The 23798-nt window shown below is 33.6% G+C and overlaps 2 protein-coding genes across 4 annotated transcripts in view; one reads left to right on the top strand and one right to left on the bottom strand.

Annotated features, from left to right (window-relative positions):
- Positions 1 to 23798, bottom strand: part of mmp17a (matrix metallopeptidase 17a) — a 232811-nt gene that overhangs the window by 27837 nt on the left and 181176 nt on the right. For all 3 annotated transcript variants that reach the window (XM_087300976.1, XM_087300975.1, XM_087300974.1), the window contains 2 exons: positions 7604 to 7780; positions 562 to 664 (listed from right to left, as the gene is read on the bottom strand). In XM_087300976.1, the coding sequence (XP_087157102.1) occupies positions 562 to 664; positions 7604 to 7780 (280 nt within the window). The remainder of the gene's footprint in view (positions 1 to 561; positions 665 to 7603; positions 7781 to 23798) is intronic.
- Positions 1 to 23798, top strand: part of LOC147838808 (uncharacterized) — a 483811-nt gene that overhangs the window by 22728 nt on the left and 437285 nt on the right. The gene's annotated exons all lie outside the window — the stretch shown is intronic.

The following is a 23798-nucleotide window of genomic DNA, read 5'->3' on the forward strand; positions in this document are numbered from 1 at the left end:
TTTTTGGCAACCGATAGCTACGTGCAACCAGTCTTGAATGTCCCTATTACATGCTTGGTTTACGTTGGATCAAATGAAGGGAGATGTTATCACCTGCTTGCAACAGAATCTCTTCAGCGTTTTATCCCCTCGCCTAATGACTGACTTAGCACTCTGACGTGGCCGGGATGCTAATGATGGAGCAATTATGGTGACAGAGCTGCTTTTGTGAGCTGGAACTCGCCTGACACTTTATTAACAAAGATCTTCATTCACAGCTTATTAGCTGAGCTCTCTGCGAGGAATATATTACTGACCTTTGTCAAACTAAATCTACCTGTCTCTCTCGAAGATGGAGAGAGAGAGAGAGGAAAAATAGAGAGGTGCGGGCAGCTAAACACTTGCTTACCAGGAGTCATGAATTGAGTCTGTAATTTGTGTCATTCGAGCATTTGCTGAGTGTAGAGTGAATTATGAAGTCTGTGCAAAACTCTCCTCCAGAATGATGGTGTGATTTGAAATATTGAAGGCGTGCTGATAGGGGAATGTAGGGATTTGTGGATGCCAGACTTGTTGACTTACGGAATTGTGGATCTGTTTTCGGGGAGGTCGAGCAGGACGGGTGGCTCGGCTGTTTGTGAAGGGTCATCTGGCTTGAGTGTGTGTGATACAGAGTCCCGAACACCTGATAAAACACAACCAAAACTTGTGGGAATGCATAAAACACCATGCACATTTGAAAGGAATGCACACTAAGTGCATTCTTGACTTATTGAGAAATATCGCACAGAGATAACAGCCTCTGAAAATGAGTTTTGCTGAACTCCGATTTGCTGCCTAACAAATTTTGAGTATTGTATTTTCTAGAATATGAAAGTGTCTTTGTTATCTTAGAGGTGTTATACGAGGACATATTTTCTTGAGCACAAACAAAAATAAAGACAAATCAGAGCATCTATTAATTGATCAAAAACAAAAGAATTGAACTCATGTACTGTTCACTGTTCATACAATGATAAAGAAAATGCTATCACATTAAAGTACTAATTCACTATTAACTAAAGGGTTACTGTCTGCTTATAATTAAGATATTGGCTGTTTATTAGTACTTATAAAGTGTGATCTTACTTCACATCCCTAATCCTACTCAACATCTAAACCCAAGTACCTTATTAACTAATTATAAGCAGTTATCAGAGGTTAAGCAGTTAACAATCAAATCAGAGGACCTTACAGATTACTCCTGTTTTGTTCACTCTTTATAAAATTATAAAGAAAAACACATTTTTTAAAGTAAAAATTCTCTGGTAACTTTTGGCTTGTTATGCTTATTATTACGATATTGGCTGTTTATTAGTACTTCTAAAGCGTGATGTTATTATACATCTCTGATCCTTCAAATTAACTAAACCTAAGTACCTTATAAACTATTAATAAGCAGTTATCAGAGATTAAGCAGTTAACAATCAAATTAGAGAATCAATTGATTGAACAAAAATAATAGCATATTTTTCCTGTTTGTACTCGTCAACGCTCCCTAATTTCAGGGGATTCTCCTGTATTTTACAATTCTATCCCGCTATCATCCCATGAAGGCATTTTTTTCATATTTCTTCTGTATTTTCAATGTTTCTATGAAGGGTGGCAATAAACATTAAAGGACCCATCCTACCTATACGCAAACCTTACAGCCGAACCACCAGGGGACGCTTTTTGCTGATAAATGTGAATCTATTCTGTGCTTTCATTTTATTTAGGCATGAAAACACTTTGAAATAAATATAAAAATTGCAGAATTCCCTTTCTTTCTATTACAGGCGCCATTGTCCCGCCTATGCAATCCTCAAAACAGTCAGTTCATGTAGCAGTGCATGACTGTTTCTCAAACAGATTCTGTACATGTGTTCTGAAGCAGAATGAAAGTGGACACTCTGGGTTTTGGGTATGTGTTTAAACAGACATATACTCATAATAATTATGATAATAATAATAATAATAATAAAATTAATAATAATGCTGATGATGATAATAGTAATAATAATAATAACAATAATACCGATAATAATAATAATAATAATAATAATAATAATAATAATAATAATAATAATAATAATAATAATAATAATAAAAGAACAACATCTAAAGATGTCAATGTTTTTTTTAAACACAACCATTTTTTTGTTTTAAATTAGCATAAACAGTTAGGAAAGTAATTAAATTCTTTCATTATAGATCTGTTCATTTTAGAGTGACACCTCTGTTATTTATTTTGATTTAATGAAAAATCTAAATGAGAGATTCACTTGCTGGTCTTTAATCAAAATGTTTAAATTATACAGTGAAGAAAAGGTTAATGAGATTTGATAACTTGATTTGATTTCTTTATAATAGTTAGTCATTTTAATAGGCTAAACTGTTTGCTAATTTGTTTGCAGCTTTTTCTAATGTATGCTATTCATTCTATCCTTTGTTGATAATTAAATAATATAACATTACTGATTGTTTCAACTGTTTATTTACAATGAAACAGCCCCAGATTAACATATTTAGTTTGTTTTTTGTTAGGATTTGGTGGGTTATCCCTTATTTTCACATCCCAGTGTTGACAGGTTTGCTTCTGTTATGTTTACTGTTCACAAAATTATGAAGAAAATGCTAACACATTAGTTTAGGTACTAATTCACAAGTCTAAAGGGTTGCTGTCTGCCTATAATTCAGATATTGGCTGTTTATTGGTACTTATAAAGTGTGATCTTATTCCACATCCCTAATCCTACCCAATATCGAAAACCAAGTACCTTATTAACTATTAATAAGCAGAAAATTAATACTTTATTGCGCTAAACATCTTAGTTAATGATTTGTTACTAATGAGATCGGTAAATTTCAATTAAATATGACCTTACAAATGTATTGCTGCAAGAATTGTTCGAGTGATGTTGTTGTTTTAATTAAAAGCTTGATGTATGATCCTTGTGTTGATTTATGGTCATACAGTGCTTAGCATATATAAGTACGCCCCTCACAAATGTATCTTTTTAAATGCATATTTTTAATAGGAAGCTATACAATATTATATTTGTGCATATATATTTTAGTCAGTACTGAAGCCAAAGATGGAGATTATCTAAACTAGTACACACAAAATGTATATGTTAGAAATTGTATATGTTATAAATTTAAAAAAGAGGAAAAATCAAGAGAAGCAAAACTAATTATTAAATTATATTAGACACACATCTGATGCTTGTATTTGCACAAGCTCCACAACTTCACACATTGTGTTAAATTAGGTTGTCCAGTCTCAGTGTTCAGTCCATTACTTCCACTGCATCTGCTCAGCTGTGGTAACGGAAGCAACCCCGTGACATGAGACACCGCGATATGCCAAGAGAGTGGCACTCTAGCTCTAAAAACTATAGTAAAACATGCCCTTTTTTTCTAAATTGTTACATTAATAGAGTTTGTTTAATATATTTTCAATAGTGGAAACCATTTTACAAAATAATGTAAATTTGAACAACTGCTTCACTTCCTCTTTAAAGCCACGTAATATAAAGTGTGATCTTTTTTTACCCTATTCCCCCGCTGTGTCTTTCCCGTGTTCATCTACTCCAGAGCTGCTGGATTTATGACTCGTTTTGAAGCACATTTTGATCCTTCTTCCCCTAACCATCTCTCAGTCTCCTTCCCACCATGTGTGTTTGCATCGGCGTGCGTCATTCTGCATGTTGATTAGCGGGGGTCCAAATCATGGAGACGACCAATTAATCCCGGTGCTCCCAGCCTGGCTCAACACAGCCATGTAATTAAATCAATAGTGCCCCTATACAAACCCAATCACTTCTCCTCTCTGCGCCCCTCGTTTGGGCCTGTTATTTGCCTGCTGGGATCACACAAAAGGGCAGTCGGCGGAGGGGGCATGCAGTGCCAATCACTGCCAATTACAATGAGCACTTCAGCTAAAAACTAGGTAATGCTAGTGTCAGCGGAGAACTGCTGAAGCACTTTCACATGCCAGTCACAAAGCTAAAGCAATGCATGTGCTCTTTCTGAAACAACACTGGACAAAATCACACTTGAAATCCCCCTTGATTTAAGTAGTTCTTAGTCATAATATTTCATACAATTTCAACTCTATTTTTAAAGTGAAGTCAAGATTGAACTTTTGCAGTCAGCTTTATATAACATTTAAATGATTAATTTAGCTAATCATATTGATCAGTTAAATTATATTGCTATGTTAAAGGCAGCAAATGAGCCTTTCTGCTATAGATACAGCCAGATAAAACAAATGAAATCAAATAAAGGAATCAAAAACTTAATATTTTATAAGAAGGTTTAATATCATATGTATTATGATTAAAAAATGTATAATATATTTTAAATTTATTTAAATTAAATTTGTTGGTGCACCTACATTGAGCTTTTTGCCCACTGAATCTAAAGTTTTTACTAATATGATGATATATTAAAATATATAACAATATTAATAATGTTCAGGAACACACATTTTGTAACATTATTCATTATTAAATAAAATAATAATAATAATAATAATAATTTATTTAGACTAAATGATTAAAACACACACACGCACGCACGCACGCACGCACAAACACACACACACACACACACACACACACACACACACACGCACACACACACACACACACACACACACACACACACACACACACACACACACACAAACACACAAACACACACACACACACATATATATATATAACAATAACAACATATTAATCATATTGTTTAATTTTAAATAATTCATACTAAATATAGTTAATATAATATAATATAATATAATATAATATAATATAATATAATATAATATAATATAATATAATGGTTGTAATAATGCTAATGTTACGATCACCAGCGATCTAGCGGCACACTACCTTAACAAACTACAACTCCCAGAATGCACCCTGCAGACACAGGTTCCTGATTCCCACCAATTACACCCACACACAGCGGGTAACTCACCATGGACTGATATCCTGGACTATTTACACACCACACGTGCACACACACAATGCTGAGTCTTGTTAACCTGTAACATCACAAAGCATTTTTCTTTTGCCTAATCTTCTCTGTGCCTGTTGACCCTTGTTTTTGTTCATGCGGTTTGCAGCGATCTCTTTGCTTCTGACTCCAACTACTCTTCTAGATTGCCCTGTTTGTACCTGTTTAGATGATGACTGATTGACCAATGCCTGACTGGTTATTCTTGTAAATAGAGATGATGCGTATTGGATTCCCAACTCCATTACCAGAACCTGATGTGACAGCTAACACATAAATAATGACATAAATAAAACAGAAAAAATATAATTTCATATAAAATAATTTTTATATACCAAATTAACATTACATGTATTGTAGTGAATGTGTTAAAATATAATAAAACAATGTTTGAATTTTTCAAATTTAATTATTTACTAAAAGAACGTTGTGATCAATGAGTCATGACAATGTATTTTGCTTTATTTTGACATTAATTTGATTCAACAGTTAAAGCAAATGTTTGTTTCATCAACTATAATACATTTGCCTCCAAATGAAATTCTATCATATTCTAAATATTAATATGACATGATTAAATATTTATTAAATATATTATAAAATCTATATAAAAGCATTGCTCTAAAATTAGGAGTAAGTGAACGATGAAAACTAACTCTGCCTTCATAATTCATATCTGAGCACTCAGATCACACCAGCAAATCATAAATTATGAATTGCAAGGAGGACTATGAAAGTAAAATTGGCAAGCATGTTCTTGGTTTTACCAAGTTTTTAAAAAGTGAACGGCACTACAACAAGCATAGCTATAAGCAGACACAACTCAATCTTCATGCCATCCTTGTGTGTTTACTGCTGACAGATTACAGCTACTCTCTGTCTGTACGTCTTACAGAAACACTGTGGCGTCGAGTTGTCTCTACTTGTCACTTTTCACTTCTCCGGCAATTCCAAATCAACAGAAAACAGAAGCTTAGACAGACTCCCTGCACTCAGCACTTTCACAAATATTCTATACCAATTTTTGAGAAAATTACAAAAGGAATGTTCAAATATTAGCTTATTTAAACAACATTTACTTATTTTTTTAAGCCAACGTTATTAGTGACAGTATTTTAGAATACGTTTATTAAACTATATTTACAACACAGTGTATGCGTTATATCCAGTTTAGTTAAGAACATAAATATGTGACGAATTACATAACATAAAGCATTAATACAGAGAGAAGAATGAACTGACAAAAAAAGCTGACTGTCGAAATTACTAAACAGACCTTATAAACACACTCGAGGTGTCATTTGTGCATAATTTTATGTTGTTTCTGATGCTCTTTTTGAAAAAAAAAAAAACATTAACAGAATTGGGGTAGTGGTTGGCTCCTTATTCTGTTTGCAGAAAGTCCAATTTAAGTGAACACCTGATCTGTTTTTGAGTTTGGACAATGGACACTACATCTGCTTGTGTGTATAAGAGGCAAAGTTTTCTTTGTTTGGCTTTCATATAATTTCTCATTGCGGTGGTGCTATTGTAAACTCGCTTTAACCTGACAATGTTTAATAAAATAATCACTGTGACTTCACTGTGCCAAACAAATAAAATAATAAAAAGATAGTAAATAAACAATAAATAACAATAAATAAATAAAAAGAAGGTTTTAACTGCACACTTTACAGCGCCACCTGATGCATAAGTTGGTAGTGTTTTGTATTTGGTTATGGTTTGTATTTGTTTTATTTGTGGGGCATAAGAGTAACTAAGAAAAATAAAAATTTTATTTCTTGGACATAAAAGTAACGTAGCAAAATTAAAATGTCATTTTATCAGACATAAAAGTGACACAACAAAATGTAAATTGTATTTATTGGATATAAAGGTGATGTAGCAAAATGTAAATTTTCTTTGTCAGATATAAAAGTGACATAGCAAAATTAAAATGTAGTTTTATTGGGCAAAAGTAACGTAGCAAAATAAGATTTGTATTTATTGGCTAAAAATTTACCTCGCAAAACTAAAATGTCAATATATTGGACAAAGGTGACAGCAAAATATAAATTTTATTTATTGGACATAAAAATTATGTAAAAAAAATCAAATCTAGTTTTATTAGACATAAAAGTGTTGTAGAAAAATATAAATTGTATTTATCAGACATAAAAGTGATGTACAAAATTTTAATTGTATTTATCAGACATAAAAGTGATGTAGAAAAATTCAAATGTCATTTTATCAGACCTAAAAGTAATGTAGCAAATTTAGAATTGTATTTATTGGCTAAAAATGTGACGTAGCAAAATGAAAATGTAATTTTATTAGACATATGTGACAAAGAAAAATATAAATTGTAATTATCAGACATAAAAGTCATGTAGGAAAATAAAATGACATTATATCGGACAAAAGTGATGTAGCAAAATATACAGTTTAGTTATTGGACATAAAAGTATAGTATAGAATATTTTAGTTTTAAGGTTTTTATATTTTATATGATTGCAGAACAAATATTTAGGCATTTGTGCAAAGCCTGAGTTTATCAAACTGACAGAAACAGGAGGAATGGGGCACATTTTCCTACCGTACAGCTGCCAGACGCGGACCTTGTCTTCATATGCGAGGTTGTACTTGAGTGGGTCACCCACTGGACCCTGGTAATAAGGGCGCATGATGGACTCAATGGCAGAGGTGTGTGCGAGCCCAATGGCATGGCCAAACTCATGCACCGCCACTGCAAACAGGTCCATCCCATGAGAATCTGATGAGAGGAGCAGACTTTGCTTAGTAATGACAAAAAATGGAAAGATTTAGGGGGGGTTAAAATAAAATAAAATAAAGCAAAACAAAACAAAACAAAACAAAATAAAATAAAATAAGATAAAATAAAATAAGTTCTGACATCATTACATTCATTAAATTGATTATATATATATCATTTTACAGACATTTTACAATTTTCTTCAGGTTCATGCATTTTACAGTACTCCACACTGTGCCAATTTAACAGTGCATATTTAATACATAGTGCCAATTTAATAAAGTCATAGTTTTCTGATAATAATTTATACATGGACATATATTTTATTCAGAATTTCATACATTATAAATATATGCATAAACCCATGTGGTTAATAGTATATTCAGGAGGATAAATCCAAGTAAGCAAGCAATAAATAAATAAAAGAAATAAACAGAATTATACCATAATTATAATTATAAGGTAAATAAGAAAATTATTATTTTAAAAAGTGTATTGGTGGCCATTTTTTATATTTATCTCCAGGTTTGTGCATTTAACAGTTTTCTACATATATGAAAAAGACCAATTTAATAAATAATGTTTTCTTTCTATGTTAAATAATAAATTATTCATAGAAATATATTTTATTCATTTTTTATACATTATAAATACATGTATTCATGTGTTTAACAGTCTACTCAGAAATAATACAATTAAAATACACATGCGATAAAAACAAATATTATTTTTTTAGATTATAAATTATACATAACATATATATTTTATTCATAATTCTATACATTATAAATCAATGTATAAACCCTTGTGGTAAACTGTATGCTCAAAAATAGTCCAATATATATATTTATATATATATACTATAAACCCATGAACTTGCAAGTAATCATAATCATTACATTATAAATATAAATATATATAATCCCATGTGATTAACAAATCAGATGATTCTTTAGGATTTTTGAAATGGCAAATATGAGCACAGATTCAAACATTATTGAGAAATACATAATGTGTAGACCTTTATTAATCTGCACTCCATGTAATGTAGGAGAAAGAATTTAAACCGAACACAGATCTCTTTTGTGATATTTCTGTCCTATTGAACACCGAATACCTTGTTCCACAAGTATGAAGACATCCAAAGCAATTACGTCCTGGAAATCACAGTGATTAAATTGGGAATAGTTCAGGATGTCCACCCACATTGTCATTTTCAACACAATGAGCTGATGATTGACAGGGAGAACCGCGCCATTAAACGCTACTCACCTTTTTCATTATCTCGCTTTAGTACACAGATGCAGCCAGCCATAAAAACATTCACACTTTTCTGTTAAATGGCCCCTAGAGATGGCAACAACAAAAAAATACAACCGGAGCCAGGAATATGTCATCGGATTTTGTTGGAATTGAGAAAGAGAGACAAATAGACAGGGGGAGATCTATAGATAGACAGGGAATGAGAGAAAGGTGAGCTTACAAACCGTGAAAATGCCAAAATGTGTCACAGTTGCCTTACGCCGTGGGACTGTATAAGCAGAACACAGATAGTCAAGCTCCTCTGAGAGAAAAATAAGGAGTAAATTATGTTTATTTAAACTGGGGAATCCAAAATTAACAGCATTAAAGTACGGAGTGCCACAAGGATCTGTCTTAGCCCCCCTGCTGTTTTCAATTTAAATGCTGCCCCTTGGTAATAGCTATATATTTCATCATCTCCATGTGGAATTTCTAAATTATCCAAGTTAATAGAGTGTGTTACAGTCATAAAAGAGTTGATGACCGGTATTTTTCTTTATTTTAAATTACATTTATAAGATATTATGGTAATACTTAACAATAACAGCACATGAATAATGATGTATTATAAAGTAAACTTGCTTTATTATAAATTAATGATGAGTTAAGGTATGCGCTAATCATGAATTAACTTTAACTACAACATGGGTCACACACTGAAAACACTAATAAGTTGACTAAACTAAATTGATTGAGTAAACTCCTTGCCTTAATTTAATTGAGTAATGGAGTCTCCTAAAACTTGAATATTTAAGTAACAATGTATGTATAGTCTACAAAACCGGCAAGTTAAATAAACTTAAATATGCAAGTTTTGGGAGACTCCATTACTTAATTAAATTGAGGCAATGAGTTTACTCAATTATTAAGTTCAGTCAACTTATTAGGGTTTTCAGTGTGTGTAATAATATACTATGAAAAAATGTTTAAATACATTTTAAACAAAAAATAAGTTGCCATTTATATTAAATTCATTCATTCATTCATTTTCTTGTCGGCTTAGTCCCTTTATTAATCCGGGGTCGCCACAGCGGAATGAACCGTCAACTTATCCCTCAAGTTTTTACGCAGTGGATGCCCTTCCAGCCGCAACCCATCTCTGGGAAACATCCACACACACATTCACACACACACTCGTACACTACGGAAAAATTAGCCTATCCAAATCACCTGTACCGAATGTCTTTACTGTGGGGGAAACCAGAGCACCCGGAGGAAACCCACACGAAGGCAGGGAGAACATGCTAACTCCACACAGAAACGCAAACTGAGCCGAGGTTCGAACCAGTGACCCAACGACCTTCTTGCTGTGAGGCGACAGCACTACCTACTGCGCCACTGCCTCGCCATTTATTCAAATTATGATGAATAATAATACCTGAAGCCATTTGTTTTCTGATTTAAAAAAGACCAAGCACTTAAGGTTGCACATATTAAAATTTTACAGTCAAGACTACATTTGTAAAAATTACCTATTTTATTTCAAAGGATTAATTATGATTTTGAGCTCACTACACTTGAAATCTTAAGTTTATGCATTTCATGGTACATAAGTTAAATTAACTCATATTTTTTAGTAGTAGGACCAAAATGCTAAATTTTAAGTTACGTTTAGTCAACTTTACTTAATTGTTTTTGTAAAGACAACATAAGGATTTACAGTGCAAGAGATCATAAGTAATGGCTATCTTAATAACTTGTTAGGACATGTTGTTAATTAATTAACTAATTAACATTTAAGTGTAAGCTAAATGTAAACAACATGAACACATGAGCTGTTAATGCATAATTATGTCATGACTTTACTTGGAGGGGCACATCATCATTAACCTATTTTAACTACTCATGAACTCCTGTGTTTAAACTTTTCATGTTGATGTTAACTGAACACTTTTCTATTGTAATTCAGTGTAAACACACTAGACGGACGTGCATAATGAGTTCATAAGTTGTTAAAATTGGTTAATGATGATGTGCCCTCCAAGTAAAGTCATGGTACAATTATACAGTAACAAATCATGAGTTAATGATGGTTAATTTAAGCAAAACTAACGTGATAATAATACATTAATTAATACAATAATAACAAACAATCAAGTACTAACAAGTATTCACAGATGTGACTCATGTTGTAATTAAAGATGATTATTTTATGATTCACTGATTATTCTAACTCATTAATTCATAATAAAACAATGTTTATCTTACATATTAACACATCATTATTCATGTACTGTTTTTGTAAAATGTTACAGATATTACTTTTTGAACTGAAAACATGTAGATAAAAGCTTTCGGGATATCATTTGTATCTAGTTGAATGTACTGCTGCTTTATCCTTTATAGTCAAAGACCAGGGTGATTTATCTGACAGCAACTTGACTTCTGAAAATCATATTTCATGCTACAAAAACAGCCACCTTCCACTTCAGAAACATTTCCAAGCAACAGAACATGTTGTGGGTTTCTGATGCTGAATAGCTCAGTTCATGCATTCATGACCTTACGACTCAATTATTGTAATGCTCTATTAGCCGGTTGTTCAGCATCTTCAATAAACAAGTTATAGTTCGTCCAGAACGCAGCTGAAGAGTTGCTGCCAGGTCAGGGAGATATGATCGTATCACCTCAATTTAATCTTCTCTACACTGACTACCTATAATGTTCCCTATTGATGCTAAAATACCAATACTTATATACAAAGGCTTAAATGGCTTCTGTGAACTTAATCTTTTATCACACTATAATCTGGAAAAGACACACAGTCCAAATGAAAATAAAGACACATTTCTTTTTAAACAGTCACATGACGTATTTCTAGACTCCACACTACAGCCATTTCAAAGCAAAAACAGTTTATCTTTGATTGAAATGTTAGGAACAGCAGCCACATTTTCTGCTTCTACCTTGAGATACCCACCCTGGGGTAAGTGGAGAACATGCCAGCTCCAGTTTTGGATCCAAATTTTTTGGATGTTGATATTGTTTGAATACCATTATACCTGCAGTATTACCTGACAGTATTATCACAGAATTCCTGCAATATGGACATTACTTTGACATGGTGACTACTAGGGCCTTATCATACACTCAATAAAGTGCAAGATGCGTTTGGCACGATTTGTTGCTATTTTTAGACCAGCGCAACTGTGATTTTCATGTTTTGCGCCACATTGTTTAAATAGCAAATCCATTTGCACTACTTTGTGGACTCATGGGTGTCCCAGTCTGAAAAGGAAGTGGGTTTAGGTGCATTGTTGGCACGTTGCTATTTTGAGGAACTGAAATAGACTGCGCTACTGACCAATTAACAGCTGGTCTAAAGTCCAGAGCAGTTAATTATGCACCTAAGCAGGTCCACACACTTACACATAGCTTAACACACACATTATGTACAGCAATACACAAATATCTTTACATATGAAGATAATTATAGAATTAAAATGCTACAAAATTGTATATTTTGTACATAAAAAAAAACACTGCCTCCATGCCTTCTTAATCTCAGGGGGCTTTTTTCAGTTTATTCATGACAATTTGCAATTGTGTAATGTCATAATTCATTCATTCATTCATTTTCTTTTCAGCTTAGTCCCTATATTAATTTGGGGTCGCCACAGCGTAATGAACCGCCAACTTATCCAGCATGTTTTTATGCAGCGGATGCCCTTCCAGCCACAACCCATCTTTGGGAAACATCCACACACACACTCATTCACACTCATACACTATGGACAAATTAGCCTACCCAATTCACCAGTACCACATGTTTTTGGACTGTGAAGGAAACCAGAGCACCCGGAGGAAAGCCACGCGAGCGCAGGGAGAACATGCAAACTCCACACAGAAACGCCAACTATCCCAGCCAAGGCTTGAACCAGCATTTCTTGCTGTGAAGCGACAGCACTACCTACTGCACCACTACGTCGCCGTAATGTCATTATTAGCAGTATTATTTATTAAATGCATATTTATTTTTATTTTATTAAAACAAGTTTAGATTTGTCCACCTGCTGGGTTTTTGGAGATGTATGCATCACGTTATGGGGCATGAGAATAGGATGTGTGTTTGGATAAAACTCTTCTCCACACTTCATTATTATTGTTCATTTATTTGTTTGCTGGAAATTAGAATTGAATTTAGAAATAATACAAAACAAATCTTTTTTTAAAACAAATCTTTGCACTTAACAAACGAAATTGAATATGTAGGCTAATCAACATCTTCAGCGGAGTGTGTACAACACCGTTTCCTTACTCCACGAAAGTAAAGGAGTAAAGAGTAAAAGTAAAGTAAAGGGAAAGCAAAGAGGCTGAATAGAGGAGGCTCGTTCACAGATGGTCTGTTTAACTGTTTTCTCGATAGTGAAGCGTTCAATTTTTCCACGTACAAAGTCCGCAATTTAAATGGCGAATGCGACTCTTAAAGGGAATGGGAGATAAGATTCTGATTGGTTTAATGCACAATGTTATGCTCAAAACACACCCATAACTCATTTAGAGAATAAGTACAACCCTGTTAGACCATGCACTTGGGCGCAGAGCGTATTTTTCCATCATTACAATACCAAAAGGGGATTCGGACACACCCTTAATGCTTTTGTGCCATGTGCTTTAGACTTTACCCTTAGATCGTTAAAATAGAGCCCATAATAACCACTTTATTTGTCAGGTAGAATCAGCTTTTTTTCCTGTGTATGGCTGCTTTGAAGTGATGTGTATCATGAAAAGCACTATACACATGAATGTGAATTGAAAAATGTATTATCTAACTTTTAGAATTTGCATGTTCATCCTTGTAATACTGAATTTGACACAATCTAAACTGTATAAAGCTCAATAGGAATAAAAGTGAAATGACATGGTTTGACTATTCTGTCATCATTTACTCATTAATACTGTTTTATGACTTCTTTTCTTTTGTGCATCTCAAATGGAGAAATACTTTTCACACTGTACTTTATTTAAATGACAAGGCTTGATTCTGATTGGTTGAAGCTGTTATTTCCAGTAAGTGCATGTCTGTGAAGTTCAGTAGTTCCAGGTCTGCTTTATAGTTTCATATCACTTCTCCCAATTATTTAACTTTTTTTCAAAGGTCTTTACAACCTGAAAGCAAAAGAACTAAAACCCACAAAGAACAAAGAAAAAATGACAAAAAGAAAATGACAAACAATTTCCATGTTTTCCTACTAAAATACCTTTCATTATCTATGAAAAACACACTTTCTTTTTCATGGACTCTAATTCTCTCTGCACACACACTGGCTTTAATATAATATAATATAATATAATATAATATAATATAATATAATATAATATAATATAATATAATATAATATAATATAATATAATATAATATAATATAATATAATATAATATAATATAATATAATAATACATTTTAATACATTGTAATAAATTGTAATATAATATAATATATTATAATATAATATAATATAATATAATATAATATAATATAATATAATATTATATTATATAATAATACATTTTAATACATTGTAATAAATTGTAATATAATATAATATAATATAATATAATATAATATAATATAATATAATATAATATAATATAATATAATCAAAGTCATTAAAACAGTATATTAGAACACAATGAAATATAATAATGCTTCCATATTTTTTACTGTATATTAACAAGACATTGGCTGAGAAATAAACAATAACGCACATCACTTTACAATATATGTATGCAAATATTTGGTAGAAAGTTATTCATTGGTCATAGAACATGTGAGGCAGAATAGTAAGTAATGCAAATGCAATTTTAGATGTGCTGTCCCTTTAAGCCAACACACTCTCGTGACTGGTGAGCTCTACAGTACTTGGTGCATGGTTATCATCCACTGTATCTAATTGCTAGAGGCTGATTAGTTTAGCACAAGCTAGCGATTCATCCAGATGAACTCTGGGTCCAAAGGAGGAGATGCAGAGGATGACAGATGGATATGAAGCAATGTGATTAAGACCTTGCACACTGGAAACATCTGCTACACGGCAGCTCAAAGCAGCGAGCCGAAGGTGTCTCTCACAGATGACTCAAAGAAATGAGTCTAAACTATTTCAAAAGCCAGATTTAGCGTTTTTTTTTGTTAACAGTTTGGCCCTGGATTGCAAAGGCTTGTTTGGTGAAGGTTACGGTATTAAAGTACCTTCTGTTCAGTAAACAAATACATGTGTTTTGGATTATCAGATCAGAATGGCTTCAGTGGATTAGTTCAACTGAAGATAAAAATCTGTCATCAATTATTCACCCTCAGGCCCTCCAAAACCTGCATGCGCTTCTGCCTTTTTTAGAGAATAGTGTTTTTGTCATTTCACACAAGTACAATGAATTATGATGGTATCCAAGCTTAAAAAAAGATGGAAAAGGACAGTAAAAGTACTACCAAATAACCCATATGAATATTTCAAAACTCTCAAAAAGGGAGGTAACAATGAATGGGTCATTGGAAACGTGTGCACAGGACTACATTGTTGAGAACCGAAAAATATGTACCCTGAACTATCTCTGGTTGCAGTTTTTGGTTTCACAAATTCCCTAGAGGGTGCCATGCATATTTTTGATAATCTCAAATGTTCTCAAACAAATATATATTGTATACATTTCTGCAAATATTACCGTCCTTCTTGTGCGAGTCCAAGAGAGAAGCCAGTCAGGTTGTTGTCGTGCATAATAGATCAGCTTGATATTGACTGACCCACCCACTCAAATATGATGATTAAATTTAAAGATTTTTAAAGAATTAAGATTTTTAAGAATTTAAAGATACAGTACCAAACAATATGCAATGCAGTTGGAGTATAAGTTTATATGAATTCATCTGAGGGAAACTGACGCTCTTAAACTTTTAATTAGTATTTTACTTGGCCCGGGACACACCAAGTCGACACCAAACAACTTGCGCAGACAAAAACCAACTGTATTGTTGGTTACATGATGAGAGACGATGTGTGAAACACAACGAATTGACTAGTCGATGCTCATTGGCTGACTGTTGGCTTGGTGTATTATGGCCCTTAAAAGATACACATACCATATTTACCAACCGAATTTGATTCTCATTCAACTCTTCTACTGTTTTATGTAGGAGGCCAACAGATGCACAAAACTGAAGGCAGATAATTCTGTTTTTGTTTTAAATTTTGCAGTCTATTTGAGATAAATAACAAAACCTGCTAGTGCTGCAAGTAAGAGAAATCTTTGTTTGTATTAAAATGAATTGCCTCTAATTTAAAAATAGAAATAGCCCAGCTCAGGTCTTACTGTGTTTATACGTAGAGATTTCTTTTATTTGAGTTTAGGTTTGATTTTGAATATCAATTTAGTTTTATTTTATTTCAATTTCACAAAGAAACATGCAGCAATATTGCTTAATAAAAGAACGACACCTTTTTATTTGCTGTAGTTTATAATGTCATTAATCTCATTTAATAAAAAAAAAACTGAAACAAAACATGAATCGTGATTCAAATCGTGAGTTGAATGAAACATTATCAGAGTTAAATCCTAAAACATTATATATGACTTTGTAGCATACAATGAGAAATATTGAAATCCTTATTGAACTAAATTATGAACTCTTAACAAAATGAGTTAAGAACAATATCTTAAACTCACTTTTTAAACTTCCTTTAAATGAATTTAATGATGCAGTTTACAAAACAGACCTGGTAAATGTTTTATTTAATCAGGCCATTAATCAACTATTTGTTTTTTTTTTACATATATTTTAAAAGAATTTGTTTATGCAGGTTTATTTTGTTTATGCAAAAAATAACACCATTTACTCACCATTCACTTGTTTCAAACCGTTATGAAACATTAATTAACTAACATTTATTTTAAAGAAAGCTGGAAACCTATTACCACTGACTTCCATATTAGGAAAAAACAAATTATATGGAGGTCAATGGTAACAGGTTTTCTTTTATGTTCAAAAGAAATAAACTCATAGACGTTTAGAACAAGCAAATGGTGAGTAAAGAGAACTACATTTTTATTTTTGTGTGATCTATCTTTCACTTTTTATTGCATTAGGTTAATTCAGTTCAGAAAACACACTGACTGATTCACTAATGTGCCTATATGGTTTCAGAAGACTTTCACTACGGCAGAATATTGGAAACCTTTTCTATTTATTGCGACTGCATGTCAAATAATTGCCAGTACAATTAATCAAATATTCTTCTTTTGTGAAAGCTTTGAATAGGTTTTGAAGGACATGAAAGTGCATAAATAATGTCAGGTGTTTTTATTCTCAGATGAACTAACTCTTTAAAGTCAGCGAAGCACAGGCAGAAAGTTGTAGATTACTTAAAATAACCTTGCTTGTGAAGGTAAAGAGTGCACTTTCTCTCTCTCTCTCTCTCTCTCTCTAGCAGAATAATTCAACAATAGTCACTGCTAATGACTGGTGGCTAGGTAAAATGGACGATAATGGACTAGGGTCTTCTGCCTCATTTTGTCATCCACACACACACAAAAATCATGGACGCACACAGACTTTAAAAACAATAGTGCATCACTGGCTTGGGCCAAAATGCAAAAAGTTGATCAAAAAAGCACCTGCTTAATGAGCCTTTTGTTTTGGCTATAACAATCAGTCTGCATTAGTGAGCGGTGAATGAAGGCATAATTAATAAAAGCAATCTGCCCGCTGTCATAACAGAGACGCTCCTGTGATTCTAGTATGAACATGGGACGGCCCCTGCTGCTGTGTAACATCTAGGAGGATAACCCAAATCTCAAACAGCATTTCAGATTCTGTCTAGTCTCCATTAAGAGTTAATTACACGCTACACACAGCAGAACTTCCTCTTTCCTGTTTCATTCCACTGTTCGCTCAAAGAGAGAGCTCTTGTTCTGTCAGAAACAATATGGTTACAGTTCTCCAGACTGCGCTGGAGGGAGAGAGAAACAGAAAAGGGACGTGCATTTGTTCACTCGCTTTTTGTTTTAATTAGCTGAGCTTTAAAGGCTTAGTTGGCTAAAATACGAACATTCTGTCATCATTGACTCACTCTTATGCTAATGCACAGCTATGAGACCTTTGTTCATCTTCAGAACACAAATTATTGTATTTTTAATCATATTTCTGTACCTCAATTGAAAGGCTGTTTACTCTAGATGTGGTTTAATTCAAGTCTTCAGAGACATGATCTCTTTAATTAATAAAAGTATTTAATTGAGCCTTTTGTTTACATTTAAAGGGCCATGAAACTCCCCTCTTTTGGTTCAAGTCTACCTCAGAATTTTTTCCAAAAATGCTTTATAATGGGACTTGGAGCGCTGAGAGCAGAGGGCAACCCAAACCGTGAGGAGACGCATGATTTGATAGTTTACAAAGTTAAAATGCAAAGAAGTAAATAGTAATTTAATACCATGCCACATATGTTATTCGTAATTTTATATACACATAACCACAATTTGTTATCATTATAAAGATAATTGTGTTTATAAAAACCCTATAAATAAGGTGGATAGCAGTGCAGCAGGTCTGCAGGTAATATGGAGGATTTTAAAAATATGGCAAACACATCAGCATGGATATGCGATGTGTCTGAATGGTAACAAACTTAACTGAAAAAAGACAAAGACTGCCATTCTCTGATTCTAGTAAAGCTCTCTTGACAAAAATGCTTGCTGCAAACCAACAGCTTTGCTGTATTGGCCCTGACAGAATCGCGTGGAAAAACATGCAACAAACCCATATGGATCATGGCAAAAAACACATATAACCCTTGCCGTGCACCGACTCGGTCTTACCTAGTCAGTGGGCCTTACAGCTTAGCAGGTCTGCATTACCTACGGAAAGCATGTGCTCTCATGAATAATTAAGAAGAAGGGTGTTCTCATGGGATAAAAAAACTCCACTATGAATAATAATGAGAAACTGATGCGTCATTACTCCACTAACAGATGCGTACTACGTCACAGATTTTGATCCCACCCCAAAATGACTTTAAACCCGATAAAATTAGCTGACAAAAGCTCAAAATTACTTGTTACTGAAAAAAGCATTAGTAACGCTGTTTATTTATAGAACCATTACTGGTTGTCACGCATAAAGCAAGCATGATTGAGCTTCTGTCAAGTAATACAAATTTGACCAACGTTGATCACTTTAAAGTTTTTCAATTAAACTGAACAGCATTTGGCGTTCAGTGAAAGGACAGAGATATTACATAGTCAATTTAATCTTGTTTTCTAAATCAACAAACTGTTATAGGTTTGTAATGACAAAGATGAACTAACCCTTTAAAGACTGTAATTAAAACAATTTATTTGTTTATTTCAATGTGAACGTATGAAAGTCTTTCTATATTCTGCAATTCTGTAATTTAATTTAGGTGTTGAATTACTGTTGGTTTTTTTAATAAGTAGCACTTTATTTTAACTAAAAAAACTAAAATGACGGTGTAAGTTTTTTTTTTCTTCTGCAGTCTACAGATGTACATGGAAGTTCCGTCCGCCGTCTATCGGGATCATATCAATTATTTACACTCCTTAGCGGCACCCTGCTGTAAACTACTAAACTCAGTTTCTTCCTCAGCAACAAAACATCCAGTTCTTTACTTTAGCATTACTCCATGTTTCGTCACTTTTGTAGGGCTGAATATTTTCTTCAAGAATGGACAAAGTGATGCTAAGGAGTTTGCCCGTTGGAGGATTAAACAGAGTAAGAATTCTTACGCAATTTTTTCATCTATCCAAAGATTTAGTCAAGCTATCAATGCATAAAAATTCATACGTGTAACCAAATAAATAGCCTTCACACTGTTTGTCTGCTAGTCTGCAATTTAAAACATTTAGCTTTTTTTGCAGCTTTGTGCATGTCCATAATCCTTTTAAAACTTCTTAAGAATACAAAAACAGTTATATTAGCAAAATATTAAGAAGTGAGTGTGCTCACAGTTTACAGGAAACAGTTTAAATTATATTAAAATAAGATTTTAAGATGTAATAATATTTATTAAATACAAGAAAAATGCTAATTTTACAATAAGGATTTAGTTAATTTATTTACTAACATGAATTAATTATGAACAATACATTTTAAAATAAAACTATGATTTATGACTATGATTTATGATGTTTTTAAAATACTAATTATTGCATGTTAACATTAGTTAATGCACTGTTAACATGAACTAACAAGGAACAGTTTTATTTTCAATACGTTACATTACACTAACTTATATCAATAAACATTGCAATAATGCATAGTTCATTGTTTGTTCATGTTAGTAAATGCATTTCTTATTCCAAGGTTCTGTTGAAATTCTCGATTCTGATTGGCTGGAGGGTGTGCATTATTTTCGTTTAAATGCACAGGTAGTTCTAGTTTTGTTCACAGTTGGAAGTAAAGGCACTTCTCCCAGATGTTTACCATAGTAACTCACATGTGCTGCTTATAGTTATTTTTATATTAGTTATTTTTAAAGTCAAATCGGCAGTTTATGTATAAGGATAGCCATCTTTAAAAAATTCGACTCTGAGCTCCAGGCGGTCAGCAGCAGCTTTATATTCAAAAAGACCTGAGACTGTAATCGCTGCCAAAGGTGCATCAACAAAGTATTGAGCAAAGGCTGTGAATCCTTATGTACATGTGATTTTTCAGGTTTTTAATAAATTTGCAACAATTAAAAAAAAATCACATTGTCATTATGCGGTATTGTGTGTATAATTTTGAGAAAATAAATGAATTTAATCTATTTTGGAATAAAGCTGTAACATAAAAAATGTGGAAAAAGAGAAGAGCTATACTTTCTGAATGCACTGTAAACGTTGACTTTTTATTTTGTTTCTTTGTTTTTTAACCTATAAGTACAGTACAATGTTAATGTTCAAACCTTTTATAATGTTTAAAGTGGCTGGCAATAATAAATATTCTTAATAATAGGAACTAATCTGCCTCGTCATCAAAGTGGTACAAAGTCTTTCTGAGGTGGTTCTTGATGAAAAAAGTTTGAGAACCATTCAACTAGTACATCTGTCCTCCAACTTCAGCATCTCTGTTAACACTGCGTTTACAGACTCATTCACTCATTTTCTTTTCGGCTTTGTTCGACTTATCCAGCACATGTTTTACGCATCAGATGCCCTTCCAGCTTCAACCAATCACTTGGAAACATCCATACATACTCAATCACACATATACACTACGAACAATTTAGCTTACCTATTCACCTGTACCACATGTCTTAGGACTTGTTGGGGAAACTGGAGCACCCGGAGGAAACCCATGCGAAGCAGGGGAGAACATGCAAACTCCACACAGAAACGCAAACTGACCCAGCTGGTGCTCGAACCAGCAACCTTCTTGCTGTGAGGCCTTTGTGCTACCAACTGCGCCACCGTGCTGCCCGCGTTTGTAATATCAAATGATTGGAATGGATTCTGTGTGCAAGTCCAGTAAAGAGTCTGGTAGAAATAAAACATATAAAGGAGAAACTGTCTGGCTCCTGATTTCTAGCCGGCTGATTGGTGCATCTCTAAAAAAAAAAAAAAAAGCCTCGTTGCTCAGTCTCAAAGGGTGGACGGAAAGCCAAAAATAACACTATAAATTAGCTTGCTTTTGGCCAATGTAAAAATCTTGGGTCTGCTACAACAGCCCGCGCTGAATAATATCCACTGATGACGAGTCAGGAATAATTGATGACCATATGGGAGGTCCAGGTGCAGGTGGTCATTAGATGGACGGCTAATGAAGCGAAAACATGCAAACGGCCGTGTTTCGGTGAAGGGTCAGTTGGACACACACAAAGAGGTGAAGTGGTGCTGAGAGATGGAGCAGGGGAGGACGACGCTCAGCTGTGGGTATAAGCGAGACGGTGTAAGTGGGTGCTGAAAGGCTGGTGATTTTTTTTTGAGTAGGGCTTTTCCCTCCCTTTTTCTTTGCTTTCAATCCTTCATATTACATCTGCACCTGCCAAAAGGCCTAAGCAAACAGCTGCTCGTCTGACGGGGGGTTTAATTGGGGCAGACTCTACGGCTGTCCACGAGCATATGGCCTGCAGCCACAAGAGGGCCAAACAAGGATGCAAAGGGTCGTTTGAACCAATCCCATCAGGGTTCGCTCACTGTGCAGGTTGGGATAATGCTAATTATCAGCACTGTGGGTAGTGTAGCTCTCTGCAAACATGTGCACCTTTGGTATATAAGGAGGAGCGCATTGGAGGTGGTCGAGTCAGGTTAGGGCCCATGAGTAAAGAGTGAGGAACTGTGATAGGAAGCGGCATCTGTTGCTTTCAGACTGGTTATTGGGCTCCGGGTGCTGTTTTGGAATACTGCACACAAAATGTCTCTATTACTTGACAGGCGTTATTGGAAAAATAAAAGTGTCAGGAGAAATCACACCTGCCTGTGTGACAGTCCTAGACAGCAGCTCTTCTTTTTAGCCTGTCAGACTCTTGGCCAATCAGAGACAATCTCTGCCTGTCAATCATTTTACAATGATTCGGAATCCCTAAAGATTGATAAGATTGATGTACTTTTGCTTGTGGAATTGTGCTGTATAATATTAAATATAGAAAGACGGTATCTTTTTGTCTTAATACAAAAAAGATTCGGTCCCACTTTATATTAAGTAGCCTTTACTAATATGTACAGTTGAAGTCAGAGTTATTGACCCCCCTGAATTATTACCCCCCACCCTCGTTTATTTTTCCCCCAATTTCTGTTTAACAGAGAGAAGATTTTTTTTCAACACATTTCTACACATAATAGTTTAAATAACTCATCTCTAATAACTGATTTCTTTTATCTTTGCCATGATGACAGTTCATAATATTTTACTAGATATTTTTCAAGACACTTCTATACAGCTTAAAGTGACATTTAAAGGCTTAACATGGTTAATTAGGTTAACTAGACAGAACAGGGTAGCCAAAATAAAACAAATAAGACATTTTCCAGAAGAAAAAATATTATCAAACATACTGTGAAAATTTCCTTGCTCTGTTAAACATTCATTCATTCATTCATTTTCTTCTCAGCTTAGTCACTTTATTAATCCAGGGTCGCCACAGCGGAATGAACCACCAACTTATCCAGCAAGTTTTTACGCAGCGGATGCCCTTCTAGCCACAACCCATCAATGGGGAAACTCTGTTAAACAACATTTGGAAAATATTTAAAAAGAAAAGAAAAACCAAAGGGCGGCTAATAATTCTGATTTCAGCTGTACTTACATTGAAAGTGATCAATTGTTACAATGTACTTATTGTGTAAATACATGTTTTACATTGTATTTATACCTGTAATATTTTCTGTAATTGCATTTATAATTACACTGCTTATGATGCCTTACACTACAACCAACCATCAAACCACTAAAGCTTTCCTAATCCTGATCTATATCCCAACTGAACATTACTGGAAGTGTTATGCAACAAAATATAAATACAGTGTACTTAATGTCTTTATATTGTAAAGTACAAAAGTAGTTAAGTACACAATATGAAGTGGAACCAAAGATTCAAATGATAACATTTTAATAAAAAAAAACTGGGAAGACATGTCATCAGTATTTTACTGAATAAATCAAAATTGATACATAACTACCATATTGACATTTTTTTAGGATGACATTGTTTCAGACATGTTTACATTCAACTCAATGCCATTTGAAGAAATCAATATTTGCAATTGTGGAGCTGCGCATCTTTGGATTG

The sequence above is a fragment of the Danio rerio genome, chromosome 21 (genome assembly GCF_052040795.2).
Source record: "Danio rerio strain M-AB ecotype USA chromosome 21, GRCz13ab, whole genome shotgun sequence".
Taxonomy (NCBI): Eukaryota; Metazoa; Chordata; class Actinopteri; order Cypriniformes; family Danionidae; genus Danio; species Danio rerio.